Source organism: Varanus komodoensis, unplaced genomic scaffold (assembly GCF_004798865.1).
Source record: "Varanus komodoensis strain SLA01 unplaced genomic scaffold, ASM479886v1 scaffold22, whole genome shotgun sequence".
NCBI classification, from domain to species: domain Eukaryota; kingdom Metazoa; phylum Chordata; class Lepidosauria; order Squamata; family Varanidae; genus Varanus; species Varanus komodoensis.
Window position 1 is genome coordinate 18,770,048 of NW_025335606.1, and position 20,820 is coordinate 18,790,867.

Consider the following 20,820-nt stretch of genomic DNA (forward strand, 5'->3'; position numbering starts at 1 on the left):
GTTAGGACACTCCATGATTTCCCTATCTAGGACTGTGATTTCCATCCAAGGTTTCACCAGATTGGATGGGGTGTTATGTAACACAGAGATTCTCCTCACACTAGCACAGCAGAGTATCATGTCATGTTACACTGGAGCAGATTAAAGGTGGAGTTGACAAGATGAAAATGGGAGTCATGAAGTCTAGGCAAGGACTAACATTCAGAAACAAATCAGAAAGTCAGAGATTGTGTATTCTTTAGTAAAGGAGGCCAATTCAGACATTACCAAATTCCTACATCATGGAATCAGGGTTGGAAGAAAACTAAAAGGTCATCCAGTCCAACCTCCAGTTGATGTAGGAAATCTGTTATTTTATACCATCAGTCTCTCCTTAAAAACTGTTTTATGAAAGAGAGATCACCACCTTCCAAGGCAGCCTTTTCATCATCAAACAGCTTGTACAATACAAATTTCTTCCTAATGCTTAATCTAAACCTTGTTTCCCTTTGTAATTTGAAACCACTGGTTCAGGTCCTACCCTCTGCAGTATTGTAGCCAGACTCTGGCCTAATAGAATCTATTTTGCTATTCTACTAGAACCTCCTTGGGCCAGCCAGAGCTGCATGCAAACAATGGGCAATTACCTACTGCAATCCTTGAGTCACGCACTGTATACAAATGGTTTGTGAATGTGGGATGCCCCCACCCTCAACAACTCACAATTCTGGGATTGTTCCTGGGTTGTTCATCTCAGTAGCAGTGGCTGAGTGGCTAGAATCTAGGACTCTGACTTACTCCTGCTTGATGCACAATGTGCCAACCAGGGCTGTTAAGCAAACCTAGAACTGCATTAACATTTGAGCAACTGTGCCATACTGCTGGCTCATGCTTGGTTTTTGGTCTGCTGAAACCCCTTTATGCTTTTCATATGTCAAGCAACTCACCACTCATCCTGTGTTTGTACAACTGATTTTTCCTATGTAATGTAGAACTTCACATTTACCTCTGTTGAAGTTCATTTTGTTATTTCTGGCACAGCTCTCCATCCTGCCAAAATCATCTTGAAACTTGGTCCTCTTCTCTAAGAAATTAGCTACCTCATCTAATTTGGCATCATCTGCAGATCTGATGAGTAACTTCTCAGTTCTATCTAGGGTACTTACATATGGCCAAGAGAGAGAAAGAGAGGAGAAATTGCTTCACCAAGGAAGAGGGCAAAAGAGGATGCTAATTTGCAGGATATTTACACATGCAAATACATATCTACAGTTGCAAAATTAGAAATAATAGTGGCACTTTATATAGAAGCACAAAGCATCTCATTGTAATGGAAGGGGCTGACAAGAGGACTTGTGTACCAACATCAAGACCGATCCCTGCTCCCCCTCATTAGGGATGTTGCCTTTAAACCCTAATGGGCCTGGACAACCATTCAAACAGCAGATGGATCTTCTGCCAGCTCTCCAAACCAAAGGATTGTCCTCGGTAAAGGAGGACACCTGGCCATCCTAACTCCCATCTTTGGCAAGATGCTGAACAACACATGACCATGGTAGTGTGGCCAGGTGTCCTACTTTGCAGTCCTCTATTTGAAGAGTTGATGGAGGACAGCCCTCCATTTGAAGTGGTGCTCTCTTTGATAAGCTGGTAGTCTTACTCTGGACTTAAGCTGACAGCTCATAAAGAGGAAGACAGTATGGATGGGTGTGAAAGCCATGGATGAGTGAAAAAGAATGTGTTCGAAACACGGTGCTGAAGGGGAATTTGTGAATACCCTGGCCCAACAGAAAGACAAAAAAGCAGGTCTTAGATCAAATCAAGTCAGAGCTTTCCCTAGAAACAAAAATGACAAAAGTGAAGCTTTGGGCACATCCTGAGAAAGCAAAGCTTCTTGGAGAAGACATCCATGCTGAGAAAGTGGAAGGCAGAAGAAGAAAAGGAAAATCAAATGCAAGATGGATTGATGTCATAAAGGAAGCAACAACTTTGAGTTTACAAAAGCTAAGCAGGACTGTGAAGGACAGGACAATTTGGAGGGCTTTCATTCATGGGATTGCCATAGGTCTGAGACAACCTGATGACACATAGCATCATGAAGAAAGACAGAGAGAGGCTCTGAAGTTCCCCATCAGGAGTTAGCAGCTGGGCAGCAGATAGCACAAGGTACACCCTCTTCCTCAGTTCAGTGAAATGCATTGTGTTTCTATTTAAAGTTATTATTCCTAAACTTGCCGGAATACTACCATATGCACATGTTATGTAAATGGATGACTTCTTTTTGGTGATGCATTTCCTCTTCTTTTGGTGGTGCAAGAGGAACAACAGCCTCATACATCCCTACAAATATTTGATTCTGTCAATGAGCAGATGGAAGGCACCTAACAGATCGGACTGATTTAGCCATACAGGGACATTATTAATTTTCGCTAATAACTCTAAACTGCCTCTAGACATACACAACCAGTACTATGTGACAACTGCTAGGGGCCTCAGATAAGAATGTGCCTGCTGTTCTGCATAAAAAGTTGTGTCCAACCAGGCCTGGGCCAGGTTCATCCAACACTGCCAAAGTGGATGTGCAGCTGACATGGATCCATTTGTGCACCAACTTGTGCATGCTGATCCCCCCACAATTACTGGGGCGATCTCTCCCCTTTATTTTATGTATACCCTGCATTTTTTCTACAAGACAACAAAGCTGACCTACATGGGCTTTCATTCCATTTTATCCTCACAGCAACCCTGTAAATGAGGTCTGGGTGAGAGTCTGTGACTGGCCAAAACTCACTCAAACTTGAGCTTCATGGCAAAATGGAGAATAGAACCCAGATTCTTTCTTATTTTCTGTTCTTTTATTTTTCATTTACTGCTTATTTTTCAACTAAGACAAACACATTTAAAAAGTGTTTAATTTATCATATTCTTGGGATGCATAATTCATGACAGCTTGATCAAGATGAAGGGAAGGTGGTTTGCAGCAGAGCCAGGCTGTGCACAGATCTGACTGGTAGGGACCATTGTGGTTATTCTACAACAGTTTTTGCAATATTAAAAAAAGGATTCTGCTTTCTGTCTTTTTTAAGAGAGACAAATCTGCATTCAACTTAATAAATTTTAATGAGGTGCTTTACAGATAAATGCTTGAAATGCTCCACTGAAACACAAGCAAGAAAGGGGGGTGTATTTTGTTCAATTATCATCCAGCCATTCCTGGCAGTTTATACTTTCCCTCCCATTCATATCAGCTGGAAGCAAAATAGCTATGCTACTGGGGCCTAAACTTGGATCCTAAGGGAGAAATGGAGGTGCTTCTGAGCCAGCAGATCAAAAATTCCCTAGCCAAAGGATACAGGAGTGAGATTTATGCTCTTCAACACAAACCAATAAAATAAAATAAAGCATCCTACCTGAAGCACTATGAGGGAAGCCAACTACTATATCAGCTAGTATATTTCTGACAAATGGTTTGTGAAAGTGACGGGAAGAAACAAGGCATATGCACCTTTTGAGTATGTGATTATTTGCATGTCCTGCTTTCTTTGTTCCCCTTTTTTCTAGGTATGTAACTTTCTCTGGACACATCTCTTTTTCTGTAAAACATCTCATCTTTTTGTCTTTGCTAAATCAGCAGATCAAACCCTACCAAGACCTCTGTGCTAACCAGATTCCTTGAGTGGACCTCTGCCTTGTGCTGGCAGCTTTGCGCTACCTATTTTAATACCCTGTCAATGGGAATTGACACGAGTTTCCTTCACAACCTTAGGGCATAATTCTATACATGCTTAGGGAAAAAGAGAAGTCCTACAGGTCTCAGCATTACCAGCCAACCAAGCTGTCTGCAGAAATGTCCAAACTTGGACATACTCTTTGCCCATCCGCAGCTAAGAAGTGGCATGCCATGGAAAACAAACCATTAATTCAGCTCCTTTGTTTTTTATTTTATGGACTTAGACCCTGTTAGGACTATATTTTCCCCCTTGCATCAGGCAGAATATTGTTTTATGTCTCTGTGGCCTACAGTAGCTGAAATTTCATTAATCTTAGTGTACAAAATCAGTTCTGTTTACTGAAGACTTATTGACCAGGATTTTCCTCCAGGTTTACAGTCTCCCTTCTACCAAAACGCTTTATTTCTCCAGTCAGTGAAATAATATGTTGCCCCATGGCCAGTTGCTTCATCACCGCTCTGGTATCCTGCTCAGATACCCTTTTCCAAGCCCATTCATTCATTCCTGTAGCACCCAATAGTCACAGCCTCCGGGCAGTTCCCACCTTTTTCTTGTTATGAGACCTGCCCATAAGCTTTTCTCCTCCAGCAGCTGCCCTCTTCAGCTGTGTTGCTGCAAGGCAGAGAGGAAGAACCTGAGCCCAGATCCAGCCCCCTGGGGTTCCTCAGATAACCACGATGGTTCTCCTGGCTCCACCCCCTTTCTTTCAACTGCTGATGAGTAGTTTTCTGGCTTTTGTCTCTCCTTTGAAAGGTTGCATTCTGAAAGGTTGAAATGTGAGGTCGAAATGCAAGGTTTTTCCAAAATGGAGTTTGACCCTCCTTGAGCTAAAAATGGTTTAACAGCTTGATTAAACTAAGGGATCACACAGGAAGTGAAATGCAAGACGCCTGTCTTGCCCTGGTTGCTGGTGAGCAGCTGCCAATTGGAGAAGATGGTACTGGGTCAACAGATTTCACCTGGCTTAAGACCACTTCCTGGGTTACCAGGTTCCACATAGGCTTCCATCAGAGAATGGGATTTTTGAAATCAAATGTTGGTGGGCTGCTTGTGGTTTTCAACTGGTGAAAGAAAGACACACTGCTCATGCTCAAAGGTACTCACAACTTTACTGTTACAATGAATGTTCTAAAACTGAGTCCTGGCACTGAAAATAGATTCTGGAGGAGAGCTCTGGAGAAGTTGAGATAAGGGTACTATGCTGCCTGGATGATCACATTTGAAAAATCTGGCTTGGCACACATATCAAAATCTTATCTTATGGACATTTCTGTTACCTTAATTTTCCATGGGGCAGGGAATATGATGACTAGTGGCCAGAGGCGAACTTTATTTTATTTAAACACATATGCACAAAAGCCAAGAACCCATGCAATTACTGGTGGTTGGGGGGGGGGCAGTGGGGGAGGACAAAGGAAGGGGCACGGCCACCTGGGGAAACTTGGAGTGCCAGACTGGGACCGGAGAGGAAAACCTTTGGGTCAAGCATTCTGCATCCCTAGTGTAAATTACAGATGCCTGGGTGGGGGTAGAACAGGGAGTGTGTTGGCTCAAGGGCAGCAACAGAGGGTGAACCAAGGCAGAACCTGTTAGATCATGGGTGGAACCTAGAAGAACCTGGAGCTTTCTGGTTTTCCACCTTCTTTAATATCTCTGTGGAACATGCTTTTACTGCTTGGACCACAAAAATAATAGCAGGCATTTCCAAGGTAAGACCAGTCAGTTCTTGGGTCTCAGCCATGCATACCTCATGGGATTATTATAAGAATAAAATGGAGAGAAGGTTCATGTTTGCTGCCTCTTTGGAAGAAAAGACAGGATATAAATATAATTTGCATTATTAATGTTGAGCTCCTTTGTTTTACATGTTCTATAAGGGACTGTTGCACAACGGTTGGTACACAATGTGGCAATACTCCCAGCAGGACCAAGATTTCTGCAGCTGCATTGGCCAGACACAGCAGAGATGTCATTTCAGCTCATGGAGAGACTTTCTTGCCAATTGATTCTAGGTGTGTCTTTCCCTGCTGGCCTTTCTGGGTCTGCCGCTTAACACAGCCCAGCAAGGCCAGGCTTGAAGGGGGCAAGAGGTCCCTAGCAAATGCTAAGACAGAGTTCAGGAAATGGGGCAGATTACACAACAGCACAGAGCTATTATCCTAAATGACATGGCCGATAAGAGTGAGCAGCCTCAGCTGGCAGGAGCATGAGATTGCAAACATCTGCTTCAGGTGAAGATCAGCTGAGCCAAGCCTAGTCTAGCTGAGCCATGAGGCTTTGGGTCATGTTCTGTCTCTCAGGAACAAATGAAACATAATGACTGTAGCTGGAATGGAAGTGTTTGGACCTAGAAGGATTATGGATGATCAGCATTGGATGAGAAAGTGGGAGTTGGTGAGTGGGTTAAAGATTTCCTTCCCTATTGATGAAGTCAGTGGAAATAGCTGGATTGTATGGCAGTAAACCAGGCATAGAACTTCAGGTCAGGAGGTCAAGTCTAGAAACCCCAGAAGGTCTCACACCGTTCCTGTACCCTCCAATTCTTTGGTATTTCCTGAAATGATTCTCCTAAGGCCTAGTTACTGGCAGCAAAAGATTGCAGCAATGATGGTGATCCTGTTACCATCTACTGTTAGAATATAGACCTCAGGAGTTTTTTTTGTAATAGATCTAAGCACTTGGGCTGAAAGAGTTTTTGCCCTTTTTATAAAATTGAGAAGTCAGTAGGGAAAGTTTCCTATTTTCTTTTTCTGTATAAATCAGCAAGCAGTTTCATTTATGGTTTCTATTTCCTGAAATAATTATTTTGGGTACATGGATGGGAACAGTGGCAGGACACAGAGGAGGTACACATGTGGAAAGTCAGGGGGTCAGAACCCAGCAGTTGTTGATAGGTCTAAAGGCAGAGCCTGGTGCAAATTTGTCAGTTCCTCTACAGTATGTAACTTGGAAAAAAGATGGTGAGGTGGTGGCATGTCCTTGCCCCCTTTGTAATATTCTATATTATTTATCATGAATCTTATTATCCCATCCTAGGTAGTCTACATAAAACAAAATACAATCGCAATTAAAATGCAAATATTGCAGATCAGACTAGATCAAAGGAAGGCTCTGACAGTGACCTCCGCTGAAAGGACAAAATGCAGGTGCTGGGTGGACCACTATCGTGGGGAAGGCCAGTGCCCAGGTAGCCACATGCCCACCTCAGATGTTGAAGACACATTCTGCTGAGGATTCCCCTATATGAGATGGCACATATGAAAACAGGTTGCTAGGGATGCACATGTTTGAGTTTCACTGCCAGGGGTCTTTCATTCTGTCATCTGTTCATTGACGGAACTGATTTTTTTTAAACCAGCATGTTATTTTACTTTTGCACACTTTCAAATCTATGCCAAGAGCAAATAACTTTTGGGGGCAATTTGGCTCAGAAGGCATTCTGACACATTCCTGCAAGTTGATCCTTCCAGCTTCTTGCTCCTAATCTGTGAAGAGCTTTAAAGATCAAAACCAGGACTTTGAACTGGGTTCAGAAAAAGACTAGAAACCAGTGCAACTCTTCATTCATTTTTTTTTCTGGCAACTGGCCTGAAAAGGAGGAAGAGGTGGAGAAGCGGAACATGCATACCTCCCACTTCAAGTTTATACAACACAATCCTTTTTTCTTTCAGTTTTCTTTTGATGATTTGACTAGCAAAATGCAACAGGTGGTGTATGTTTTTATGTGAAGGGAAGATTGAGGCACTGCTAAAATGCCTGTGGGGGTGTGTAGCATGGGTCTCAGAAAGCTCGGCCATCTCAGAGCACTCTTGTTCCATCCGCTGGAACTCACACATTATTCAAGGCAGCTGCTTCCCAAATGCTTATGATCCTTCCCAGCTGCTCACAATCCTTGTACTTAAATTTCATACCCAGGACATACTGCAAAGCTGGCTGGTCAAACAGGTTTGCTGAGTTCCTTATTTTAAGGGAAAAGTCCATTTAATTAGACTGGATCCCCATTGTCTGTTGAGGCTTTCCCTCTGCATACCATATAGCTTCCAGAGGATGTCTGTTCTCTCACGCTAGTTCAAGGTAGTGCTGGTCCACTCATAAAATGTATTTAAAGCCACTCACAACGGACAAGGAAATATCCTATCAGCCATATTATTACAGTATTATAGGATGGCAATGAAAGCATGATCTGTGGACTCAAGTGTTTTTACTAGAAAGTCCTTTGGAATTTGCAGGACTGATTGACTACGCAGTGGGGGAAGCCATCCCTGTTCTACTCCTTGTACCTCAAGAGACAAAGATGTTTATAAAATTGATAAAAATGCTGAAGGCAGCTGCTTTCCTTGCCTCCCAGTTCGGATTGGGACGGTTCTCTGTCCCCAGCAAGCTAAGCAACCGCTGAGCCCTTTCAGAGTCAACTTATCCATGAGGTGGCCAGTTCTGGGACATCTTGGCACATGATACGCAGCAACTGATGGGGAAAGTGTTGGAAGGACTCATCTTCTCAGCTGTCTGGCTGGGCATGGAAAAGCCATGTTGGCTCAATCAGCTGGAAACAAACCATCTCAGGAACAGGTGACAACCAAGCCCCAGTTTTACATGGCACAGTCAAGTACACTTCCAGATAGACCGCTCTTAAAGCTGACATTAAGAAGGTATTATACAGCCTTCTTATACATTGTGCTCTGCCTTTTTTCCTTCTGCTAATTTAATGTAGTAAGTAAAAAGATGGGAGAAACAGGTGTTGGAAAATCCAGAAGAGTTACAAGTAGAAAATGGTATTGGGACCCCTGTAAAATTCTGTAAATGAGGCTGGCCAATTACACAACCTAGAAGCACCAGAATTCTCAATTTTACATGGTTATTGATTTCTGTCAAAGTATCTATCATTGCTATGATGGATAAGCGTGTATACTATAGGGATACTGGGGGCAATGCTTCTTGGTGTGCCTACAGAGATGTTGCCTAGACACTGGGCTTGGGGGCAAATCCTGTTCTCTGTTGGTGGTGAGTCCAGCCTACATCTCCTTCATCCTGAGTTGCAGTTCTTATTCACACTAGAATGTCACAGAATATGGAGAGGCCAGTTCACAAATAGGTTTTTGTAGCCCCTCCCTCCAACTTGCTTCTCAGTTCTTGGAGCTTCTAGCATCCATGTACATGCTACTGATCTAGGCCAGTTCCAAACTTCTTTACTTGTTAGGGTTCCCAGCCAAGAAGGGCTGAGAACAGTTGTCCCACAAATAGACTGGCGACTTCTTTCACAGTGTTCACATTAAGCACTACCACTCCTGAGATTCTTTGCAGAAAGACGAGACAGTTAATCGGGTTCCATACTGGAGCCTTCTCAATCTAGTGTTTTCCAGGTGTCTTGGACTTCCACTCTATTGGCCAGGTGGGCTGGAGATGGTACAAGAGTATGTAGAACATGGAATTTAGAAGGAAATACAATTCCTGCTGTATCCTTGCAAGGAAACACTACTCCATGGGCCAAATGGACACCCATCCTTGGCTGTAATACAGATGTGGTTCCTCCCTGTGATTCTTGCCCACAGTTTCAGGCTGAGACTAGACAGTTTGCAATGAATGCAAGGCAGCAGACAGAGTACATCCCTGCAGTGGCTGAAACATGGGGCGTGTCTTGCAGCAAGAGCAGGTCTCAAGGCTTTCTAAGCACCTACAATGCACCAGCCCTCACTTCCTCCCTCCCTCACACCATCACAGATTCAGGAAACTGTCTTGAGCAAGGGCAGATGGGTCCCCCCAATACACACAACACAAAACACAGAGGGAGAGGGAAAGGGAAAAGACAGAATGGCTGAATTATAGCTGGGGGGAAGAAAAAGGGACTAGGCTTCCCTCCAGGGCAAAATCGAGACCGTGACCATGTTCTGACACAGGGAAAATATGGTACAGGAGCAGAATGACATTCCAGTATAGCAGTTCCACAAAATTAATTACCAGGTAATTCACCGCTCCTTCCCCTTCCTTTCTCTCCTCTTTGTGATGCTTCCTTGCTTGAATTAATGCAAAGCAGGCAGGCAGATACTCAACATATCACACTTGCTAGAGTGGAGAAGCAGAGGCAGAAAGAGCCCTGCCAGTTGAATTTCTGCCTGCTGTGGAGTTGTAAAAACATGGAAGTCCTGGCAGTAAGGGAGAATACAGGTGATTTTGTCTTCAGCTCACTTTAGTGAGGGGAATCCCTGGCTGGGATGAACAGGGGAAAATGCAAATTGAGAGGCAAACTGCAGGGAAAAGCAAGGTTTCTTCTTTTTGCCTGGGCTACCCTCTTCTTCCCCTAGGAAAAGAACTCACCTGGAATTCTTCAGCTAGCTGCCCCTTCTCCTGACTTGCCTTAGCCTCTACTCGGGCTAGGAAGCCCTTCAGGTTCTCTGCACAGCTACTCATCCCTCTGCTCTTGAGCGGGGCTGATGCAGAGCTGGAACTGGAGATTATGAAATGCTAAGAGGAAGTTCAGGTCCTTGCACCACGCCTCCCTGGTGTGGCTGACAGTGGGATGGGCCCAGACCTGTCTGGCACTTTGCCCTGTCTTGGGAAAGGGAATGTAGCTTTTCTGCACACAATAATCAGGGAGTGAACTTCAGGCACCTAAGCGGCTCAGCCCAAGTGGTATCAGCAAAAACGAATGCTCTTTTGACTTCAAATTTCTCTTCCTCAACTGGGAACTATTATCCTGCATCCAAGAGTCCTGCAACAGCACCTCAGGGGCAGCTACACATCAGGACAGGAGCCCTGTGGAAAAACATGATTCTACATACCTGTTTATGGGGAAGGAAGTCTTACTTGGTTCAATCAAACTTAAGGTGCTTCCAGGGACTTGCATTGAGTGGTTGCCCTGATCCATTTGCAGGAGTCCAGACAACATCATCGCCTGCTCATAACCCTCTCAGATTTTCATGCTGCTGCTTCCATATTTTTTCCTTACTGTTAAGGAGAAAAAGGCAGGATGGATTCACAAGGTCTCTGATTGCTCGTGCTAGGAGCCCTCTTCCCAGAAGCACCCTTGCTTCCAAGGATTCCTACAGGGACAGCTCCAGACACCTCCTTGACTGCTGTTGAACCTGAGGGGTATAACTTGGCTTCCCTTGGAGAGGGTCTGAATGATCCAAGTGGCCTCCATCTTTCACTGGAATATTGCAAGAGGATTTGGGAGCACTACTTCATCAGTACGGATGGCCAAACACTGTGGTCTGAAATAACCATTTAACTTGATTGTACACAGTCAGGCTAGTATAGTTGGCCTACAGTAGCCCATGCAGCTGGGCCATAAAGACTCCACCTTGCCCAGGTCCAAGTGACAGAAACTTCTCTTTTCCAGTGCAGATGACTTAGCTGAGGTCATTGGGAGCTTAAGCACTACCACTTAGGAAACCTCTAGACCAGGGGTCTCAAACTCAACTTACCTGGGGGCTGCTGGAAGTAGAGTCTAGGTGAGGCTGGGCCGCATCAAGTATTCCACCACCGCAGTGGTGGTGGGCCGCTCATCCCACGGCCGGCCCGGGTGCCGCCGGCGCTTTGAAGGCCGCAGGGCCCCTCCCCGTGCCCTGCCCATCCCAGCAATTGGCCCGCGGGCCATGAGTTTGAGACCCCTGCTCTAGACTCCCAAGTGGTCAAGTACCTGGACAATAGGAATCTTTCAGCCTCCATCTCAGAGCTGGGCCATTTTTGATGCTCAACAGACAAAAGACAAAAGATTCCTCTGAAATCTCAGAGGAACCAACCCTAAGATTGGCACAACCCCGAAGGACATAAGTGGGCTGCAAAGAAGTAGGATCCTTAGTCAGTCTGCTCCAAAGGACAAAGAACACTTGCGGACAGAGGGGAATGGATCTGTTTTACTATTAGTGGCAGCAGCTGGTACCAGTAGGCCCTGCTGCACCAGACCTTGTACCCTCAGATGGGGTCACCTACAGCCACCAGGTCACCACACAGGCCCATCCTGTGTTGACAACGTAAGTCTTGACAAATTTATTTTTCTTCCTCATTTTAATCTTCCTGCCCTGGTTCTATACTTCAGATGCTTCCAGATGGTGGGTTTCCAGTGCTAACACTCAAAAGGCATCATGAGCTATTCCATCTTTTTTTTTCCTTAGTAGATTTTTTCTGATAAGAGAAATAACAGAAAAAGCAGTAGGTAAGGGCCACAAATGGGTCTGGACCTCTGGAAAGTTCAGTGAATGAGACAGTGCAATTGCACAGTAAAAGCCTCATCTGGAAACACCCTTTATGTGTTTTCCATAAAGACTGAGTTTCCCCTCTCATAATTTCTGCCATTTTGCTATTTTCTTCTTGTGAAGGAGTAGTATCTGCTGGTGTTCTGTTGGTGTAGTAGCAGTTTCTCCCCCGATCCAGCATATGCATAGTATTGCCTGGTCCCTTTATTTTTGACTTAAATCTTGTTGTCCTGGTCCTACTCTTTATATGAATCCTGTATATGTTGGTTTCTTCCTCCCACTATGAAGTGCTTGGGTTTTTTCCAAGCATTTAATTGTCATATTGACTCCCTTATGCACTTCCACTTGAAAAACAAAGATGGTTTCATTGCATCAAAACCTTGACGATCGGAAGGATGTTGAGTGAGAAGTACAAAGTCACCAGTTTCCAGGATCTAAAATTGTCTTGGTTTGGCTTTCACTAAAACATCAACAAAATAGCGCAAAGAAAAAAGAGCTAGCTGATGAAAGTAGCAGGAGGCCAGTGGAAAAGGGATTGGATGACCATGACACAAATGACACAAATTGGATGACCATGGCATTCTTGAAAAAGAAAAGATCCAGAAGTTATAGCAAGGGGAAGAAATTTCTGCAGTTTTCTGAACCAACCACATTAACCTCCTTAAAGTAGGCCTCAAACATTGAATGTTCAGAAATATTTTTAGAGCAGTGAGGTTGCCTTGAATGCATTCTCTTTTCTCCCAGTCTAAAGAGTTTCCTCTCTTGCATGAGCTCTTAAAAATGCTTTTCAGGTTGTACACAATACTGGACATCTTCTTCCCATCCTGAAGGATGATCCCAAGAAATCTCTCTCTCCTTCATAATGTGAGTAGACCATCCCTCCATACCTGTTGTGTCCTCAGTCTGTTGAACAAATTATCTGTCTCCCAGTCTCCCCTGTTGGACTTCTGTAAAATGGGTGACTGGCAAGCATTTCATGAACAGGTTGCCTCTCAGAGCAGCCATGCTTTGCTGACACGCACTATGCTTTCTCAAATTGCAAAGGTGCTTATGGGAAGCTTTTAAAAAGTCAACAAGTGGACAGGCCACCAGAAGCACAGGAAAGAGCAAAACTGCTGATTGACCAAGCCAGTGCTCAATTTGGCAGCATGCACATCTCTCAGATTGAGAAGCTGGAAGGAAACCTGGCTCAGGGATGCTCTGCAAGCTTTATCTCCCACCTGCCTTCATCCTTACAATGCAATCCAATGCATGTTTAGGTGGAAGAAAGTCCCATTGAAATCAATAGTGTTTATTCCCTGGTAAGTGTGTACAGGGCTGTAAATTTGCTGCAGTCCAGTAGTCACATATCTGAGAGGATGCCTGATGGAAGTCAATGGGCCTTGCTTCCAAAGAAACATGTAAACACGGTACATTGCTTAATTAGCTTGAACTCATGACTAAGAGGAAGTTGACCTCAAGAAAAAGCATAGATGTCTTTCCCCAAACTTTTATGCTGATAGCAAGTGTGTGAGGTAGGCTGGGCACACAGAGAGAGCCAGTATCACCCAACAAACATCACAAGTAAGTAGTGAGTCAAACCAGGCCTGGCTGGATTAATTCTAACCACTAGACTATACTCTGAATGTGCATGGAATTAAACTGCATGAAGACGCATTCATGTTGACCAACAAATCCTGAAACCTGCTTTGTGAACTTCTCCAGAACAGCTGTGAAACACTTTGGACCTTTTCCCTCCTGTTCTAGGGATGCCACTTCCAGTGGACAAATTCTTCCTCTCAATTTTAGAACATTGTACATCTGCAGAGCTCTCTTGAAAAGATCCAGGCTCCTTTAATTCCAAACTGCAAACAGTGAGTATAAAAATAAAAGGAAATATCTTTCCTTGAGCTCTGATTCAGCTACCTGTATGGGGAAGATACTTATTTACAAGACTTAGCTATCTCGGCATTGGGAAAAGTGATCCGCGCTTCCTATTATTAAATCACGGGCTGCTGACTGTATATGGAAAGTACCGTACAGAAGAAGTGTCAGTAAATAGAAGGATATACTGTAATTAAAGAATAAAGCTAGGAAAGAGGTGGTATTTGGTAGTCCTTATTTCCAGCACTGTATTTCTAAAATGTGAGGTGCACCCTCTGCCCTGAAAAACTTTTGATTCTTCCTACTCTCAGATATGTAAGAACTGGCTATGGTTCATTTGTGGCAACACTCTGCATATGCTCTTTTAGATCTTCATCTTTGCAAAGGAGATGTTCCCTCTGCCCATGCACTGTGGGAACCTAAGCAGGCAAGGGGGAGGATAAAAGGAAGTTCTTCATATGGTAGAGAGCACCTAACCATGCAGGAAAAGTATTGGGAATGAAAATGATCCATGCCTCCTCCTCAAACTGGCTGAGAATGAGCTTGTGGATATTTGAACCCTCAGGATACAAAGCCAGACAGGCTCAGGAGTCACCATGACAGAACCTGGTTCCTCTAGGGTCTCTGTGCAGCAGCTCCAAGTGAGGAGCCATCGGAAGTGCACCATGGAAAATTCTCCTGGCCGCGAATATTCTTAAACTCCAGCTTGTTCTCTCTCACCCTGGCTGGCCATTGGCCCTTGCTGGACAGAAGGGGTACAAAAGGCTTCTCGTCTGGGGCTGAGCAATCTGGTATGTGTCTAACTGGTGTTTGACTCCCTAGCTTATCTCTGAATAGCTCAGCCTTAATACACATGAAGGTGTGACCCCTCCTGAGCTAGGTGGGACTGGGCGGGAGAGAAGCAAGTGGACCACTGATAGCTTCAGTTGACTTACAGCCTACAATGAGGGGAAGATATTAGGCCTACGAGATGATCCTTCAGAGATGGCCTTCCCAAGTCTCCCCGCCTCATACGTAAGTGGAGGCTGCCCCTTTATTTAAGGATTCTGTCATATTTCCTTCCTTCACTTCAACTCAAAGGCACTCAGCAGGGCTAAGAAATCAATCACTTGAGGGTTGCTGTGGGCTGGGGAGGGGGAGGAATTAGTTTTGGAGGGCGCATGTGAATAAAGCATGCCTAATCCTTCCTCCCTCAAGGCTTCCTTTAGTAAGGGAGGTCCCTTTATAATTGAGAGAAGGGCTCTGCCTCAGAAACAGCTTCCTTTCAGAACTGGATTGAGAATCTGTGTTCTCTGAAAGCCAAATGGATTGGGTTGTGTATTTGTCACAGTCAGTTTTGTGCTCAGATCCAGGACTTGCCTTCCTTGGACAGATGGCTTCCACTCACAAAAAATTCTCCCATGGGATTTTCAGGAATCCTCTTCCTCCATGTGCCACAGCTTACTCCATTCAGCAGGGTCCCCAACTCTGCATGTAACATGGGCTGATGAGGAGGGGGACCGGGAAATCTATTTCTATCAGCCTAGTTGCACATCCCTAAATCTGGATCCAACCCTATTTATATGCACAACTACAGAGACAGGATTTGATGATTGGTTAGAACATGGATATATTAAAAATCCTTAAATGTCATTTTTCATATATACAATTTATAACTTTTATTCTTATCAGTCTGAAAGATTGTACAAGAGGCATTGGAGAGGAATGCCTCTTGATGACATAATAAAGGCAGCTAACAGACTGCCAAAAAAGTCCAGAAGGATTGCTTATGGCATGGTGGTGGGGAATTATTACCTAATCCAGATGTAACAACATCAAAGCCCGAACAAAAACCATACATTCAAGTTATCTAAATAAAATGTTATTCTAGCATTAGAGTCTAGCCCCATTTAATACCTTATCGCATAACCTGTCTCTAGTTATATTTGTCACAAAGACTTTAGAGCAAATTACAGGACTGTGAGATTAATATGGAGTGGAAAAACTTCGTTTACCTTAATGAGGCTCAGCTCAGTTAACCAGAATAGACATCCTGCACTGGGGCAAGTACCAGAATAGATATCTTGAAAGTACATCATGTTACTCCATTCAGACAACGTTTCTATTGCAGAATTTCCCAGCTTTGTTCACAGAATTTTATAGCCAGGGGTGGGGGTGGGGGGAGTCATTATGATGTCCTCTACTATTTCTAACCCTCTTTTTCGCAATAGCTGCTGCTTCTTACAGGGAGGTGGGAACATAAGGGAGGGAAAAACGAAATAGCTGTACATTTTTTATTGCTAACTTAGGGGTGCTTTCAGACAAAGTGCTAAGAATCCTAGTTGCAATCAAGAAGGTGCACAAATGGATTTTCTGTTGTAAGGAAAGAGACAGGAGGGTCACACAGGGAAGATGTTGAAGTCTGAATTCCCTGTAAAAAAATTGTAACTGGGGCTGGGCACTGGTGCAACAAACACCTTGTCTAGAATCATCTTTTATTCAAAATCCAGGCGCACGCTTCTATTTGATTTCCAGCTCTGATGTGGAAGCAGACATGCATAAACAGCAAGAGTCATCTGAATGTGACAAGCGACTGTTCAGTTAAACAGCACTAATTCTGCACAACAAAGCTGCCCCAACAATCTGCAGTTTGAAAGATGGTCATTATATGGTTTAACTTGTTTTTCTGACTTACATAGAAATATATGAGGGGGGACTCCCCAAAAACCCCTGGAGGGCAGGCCTCTTGTAGTACAGGCTTTCCCTTGCTAGATGAGTGTCCTGGGAACTCATCGACATCAGTGTACCCAGCTAGGTTGATGTGAAAGGTTACATTTGGCTTCAGTGAGGTTTTTTTGGAGACTCTTTCAACGTTTTTGCCTATTTCACAACGACTGATTTACACAAACAATGTGCGGCAGTGAAATTTTGTTCAGCTGAGTGTGCAGCAGTTTTTGGCCAAAAACGGCTTGACCCTTGTACCCCACCCTCTGTATTCACTTGATCTTACTCCATGCGACTTTTTTTTTTTTTTTTGTATCCCTGGATGAAAAAAGCCCCCAAAGGGAAATGTTTTGCCAATGTGAAAGGGGGTGAAACAAACAAACAAACAAGCAGAAGCACTAAAAGGCATCAAAATTGACAAGTTCAGAACTGTTTTGAACAATTGAAAAAATCTTGAGAGGTGTATTGCATCCAATGGAGAGCACTTTGAAAGTGACTGAAGTTTGAACATGTAAAAACAAATACATTATTTTTATAAACTCCTGGGGGGTTTTGGGTCCCCCCTCATACATGTACAGTGCACTGCTGATAGGCTGTGTGAAGCATATTTTGGTGTGGCCTGGAAGTGACTGGGGACACAATTACCAGAAAATGATCTGGAGACCAAATGATACAATTCTGCTGCTGAAATCAAGGTGCTTCCAAAACATCTGTAACTTCCATGGCAGCTAGTTTCTGGGTGGTGGGGCACAGCCAAGCAAGGAAGTGGTTAATTACATGCCTGAGAGTTAAGTCACATGGACAGCATCCAATAGGGAAGAGTAACAGAACCATCCAATAAAAGGGAGCCACACTGAGGAAGCCCTATAACATAGAACAGGGGATTTTCTCATTAATAGGTTGCCAGCAATGGCAGGACTTACAGATGTGATTAGGCCTGTTTTAAATTCTTGACTGCTAAATGGTGATTTCTGTTGTTTTTCTTTCATTAATGTCCTCTATTGCTAGTTTTTATATTGGCTAAAATACAAAATGGCTATAATATGGTACACCACCTTGGGGGACACTTTTGAAGGTTTCAAAACAGGATATAGACAATTTTATAAAAGCATAAATGGACTGCAAACATTGCAATCAGCAGAAATTTAGCAACAAGCCTGTATGAGTTCAGTGACATTGATCATGAAGTGCATTCAGTACAAAAAATTAACGGTGTTAATAGGGTTCAGCAGCACTTTTAGCCAAGTTCAGCATTTGTGTTAGTAGAGTGCAGCAGAAACAAGGAAGCAGCAGAAAAGGCAGGATTCACCAGCAAATGGGTATGTTTCAAAGGAAATGCAAAGAAATGCAGTCCTCGGCATATCTGTTCAGAAGTAGGCAATGCAATGGAGTGTAATAGAAGCTCCTGTCAGCTAAGCGTTAGATTAGCACCTTAACAGGACTCAACAGCCTGGTTATTAAAGCAACACAGCCCAGTCTGCATCACAAGAACAGCAGGACACATGGAGGTAGAGCAGTGACACAGAATGCTTCAAACTGGGCTTTCGTTGCACCATCATCTCATCTCATTCCAGTAATTGTGTGGAAAATCCAAATGATGTCATCCCATAACTCTTGTATTTTCCCATGGTTTCCATCTTTTTTCTTATGGAGGATAATCCATTAAGGAAGAAACAACAGGATAGCTGCACAATGCCTTGTGGTTACTAGCATTAGGAGCCCTCCGTCAGAAAACACCCAAGGCCCTGGGTGTTACCAGATGGAGGACTCCCAGTGCTATCAAAAGGTGTAGTGCAACTATCTCATCTTCCCCCTGAGCATCTTTTTCTTCTGGTAAGAAAAAAGGAGAAAGAAATGGTGGAAAAACACGAGGGTATAAATGGAAGATGCTATCATTTGGACCTTTTGTAAAGTTTTGTGAAGGTGTCAGGATAACTCACAATAAGGTCACAACTTTCAGATTGAAAATGGTCCCATTGCTAGCTGCAGCATGTTCAGAACTGTATGAATTTTTTCGGCTTAAAAGGCATAGGATTGCACCCAAAAAGTTTTGCCCACAAGTATCCACGATTATGGTTTTAGAGTGTATATAGTGTAGAAGGTTTAACACACTTTTCCAGGACTCTGTAGCAACATGTGTAAATGAAAATGAAATGGAGCAAAAATAGCAATAGCTAAAGTAGCAGAATTCTGTAGTAAAGTACAAAAGCAGTGACCATAAAATGCACAGGGTTTCCATGAAGTGCTTGGATGGAAACAGCCCCTTCCAGGGAAAAGGGCATCATATTGATCTATTACCACAAACCAAGCTGCCAAAACATTTACTGCTGTTTTAGTGGCTCCATTAATTGTGCCAACTGTAATAAAACCTGATCAAGCTGGATCGATTAAAGACTGACCAAGTATGTGCCTCTACCAGAAGAATACTGAATGCAATCCATGTAAGCAATGTTAAAATGCCACTTTTCATACTATTAGTGAATAGAAGAAAAACCTTTGCAAAGTGGAGTGGCCTTATATAATACTATCTTTTAAAAATGGAAAAAAGGTTGATCAGCAGGATACAGAAATTAAAAGCAGAATCTAATTTGAGACTTAGAACAAAACGCAAGATAAAAGACGTACCAGAGAGGAATGCTTCCTGTTCCTTCTATGGTTCACCTTTGCTATGGGGCACTGAGGCATGGCAGCCTTTCATAATCTGCCCCCCCCCCCCCAGTTTTTGTGGGCATCAATCCCATCAGCAGAGCTTATGGTCAGGAATTCTGGGAGTTCTTGTCCAAGAGGGCACTAAGTTGGAAATGCTGAGAAGTAATCTGAAAATCAAAAGGCTGCCAAAATGGCGAACAACATAAGACCAGTTTATTTGCTTATGCTATTACTTTACCACTAATAAATCTGAGAGATACCATTCCAGAGGTGATAACAGTTGTCTCAGAATTGGGTATAGAACTGGCTTAAAGACCAGTTCCACAAAATCAGAAATACTCTAGTCATATATGAGATCTAGCAAATTATAAAAGTTTGCTATGGATATTTCAATGTGTCCTAATTCTGTAAAGTATCCCTGTGTTCATACTCCAAAAAACCCTACTCCTCCAAAGAATTTTAATTTCATCCCTATCATTGAACTAAAATTTACTCTAGCTGAGCAGAAGTTTAACAATAACATCAATCCTATCGAAAATTACATTTGTATTTCAAACATTTCCTGTTGAGTAGCATCAATGTTGGACTGATGTAGAGTAGATCCATTGAAAAAATGTCTCATTTGTCATTTCACTGAGTCTGCTCTGTGTAGGACTATGCTACCCCCTGATGGCAAACACTCATAAATTATTTATACTCAGGGGAAATGCTCCAGAATATGTATAATCATTAATCACTATACATATAAAATGCAAAACATGGCAGATTTGGGTGTATTCAAATACAAAATGGCATGATGATGTGTTCCTATGGCACCACCCAGTGGTTATTATGCAAAATACAGATAAGTTAATTAAACAGGAGGGCACCAAGTTGGGAGAGGTCTAGTTGGAGTGCCACATTTTGTACCTGTTCTTAAGTAATCTGACAAATCTGATAAATTGGACTATTCTGACTGTTTTGTTCTAGGATTTGTACAAATCAAGGTCCTGAGTGATTAAAACAGCTTTTCCCAAACTGGTATCGGCCATATGCCATAATATTTTTTTAAGGTGCCATGAGATTCCTTCCTTGCTTTTGCCACAATAGGCTAATATCACTACTTTCTGGGAACAGGTAGAACTCCATTACTGGGATAAATTTAACATAACATTTTGTATATACTGATCCGGTTTGCACAATCACCCGCAGTCCACCATGTCTTATTTGACAGACAATGGATTGCAGTAGGTGCCTGCAGCCATTTCTGTTGTTCTTCCTTAGGTTGGGGGTTGCCTGAGCATTAAGCAGTTCTCAAATAACACATTTATTTATTTATTTATTTATTTATTTATTTATTTATTTATTAAAACATTTTTATGCCGCCCCATTCGCCGAAGCCTCGGGGCGGCTTACAACAAATAAGTTAAATAACATTTAAAATATATACATTAAAATAAATTACGAATATACAATATAAAATAAGCCGCCCTGGCCAGAAAAATTCAATAATATTAACATTTAAAATGCTGCTTGAATAAAAAGGTCTTTGCCTGGCGCCGAAAAACAAATAACGACGTCGCCAGGTGGACCTCTCTGGGGAGCGCATTCCATAACTTAGGCGCCACCACTGAGAAAGCCGTCCTCCGAGTAGCCACCCTCCTAATTTCTTTCACGGAGGGCTCCCGGAGAAGGGCCTCTCCCGCCCCCTGAGATCGGCGGGA

The 20,820-nt window shown here is 43.2% G+C and overlaps 1 protein-coding gene across 1 annotated transcript in view; it reads right to left on the reverse strand.

Moving 5' to 3' along the window:
* The window catches only part of PTPN18 (protein tyrosine phosphatase non-receptor type 18), a 53,661-nt gene that overhangs the window by 29,686 nt on the left and 3,155 nt on the right, over positions 1-20,820 (reverse strand). The window contains exon 2 of the mRNA XM_044431068.1: positions 10,023-10,169. Within this exon, the coding sequence (XP_044287003.1) occupies positions 10,023-10,169 (147 nt within the window). The remainder of the gene's footprint in view (positions 1-10,022; positions 10,170-20,820) is intronic.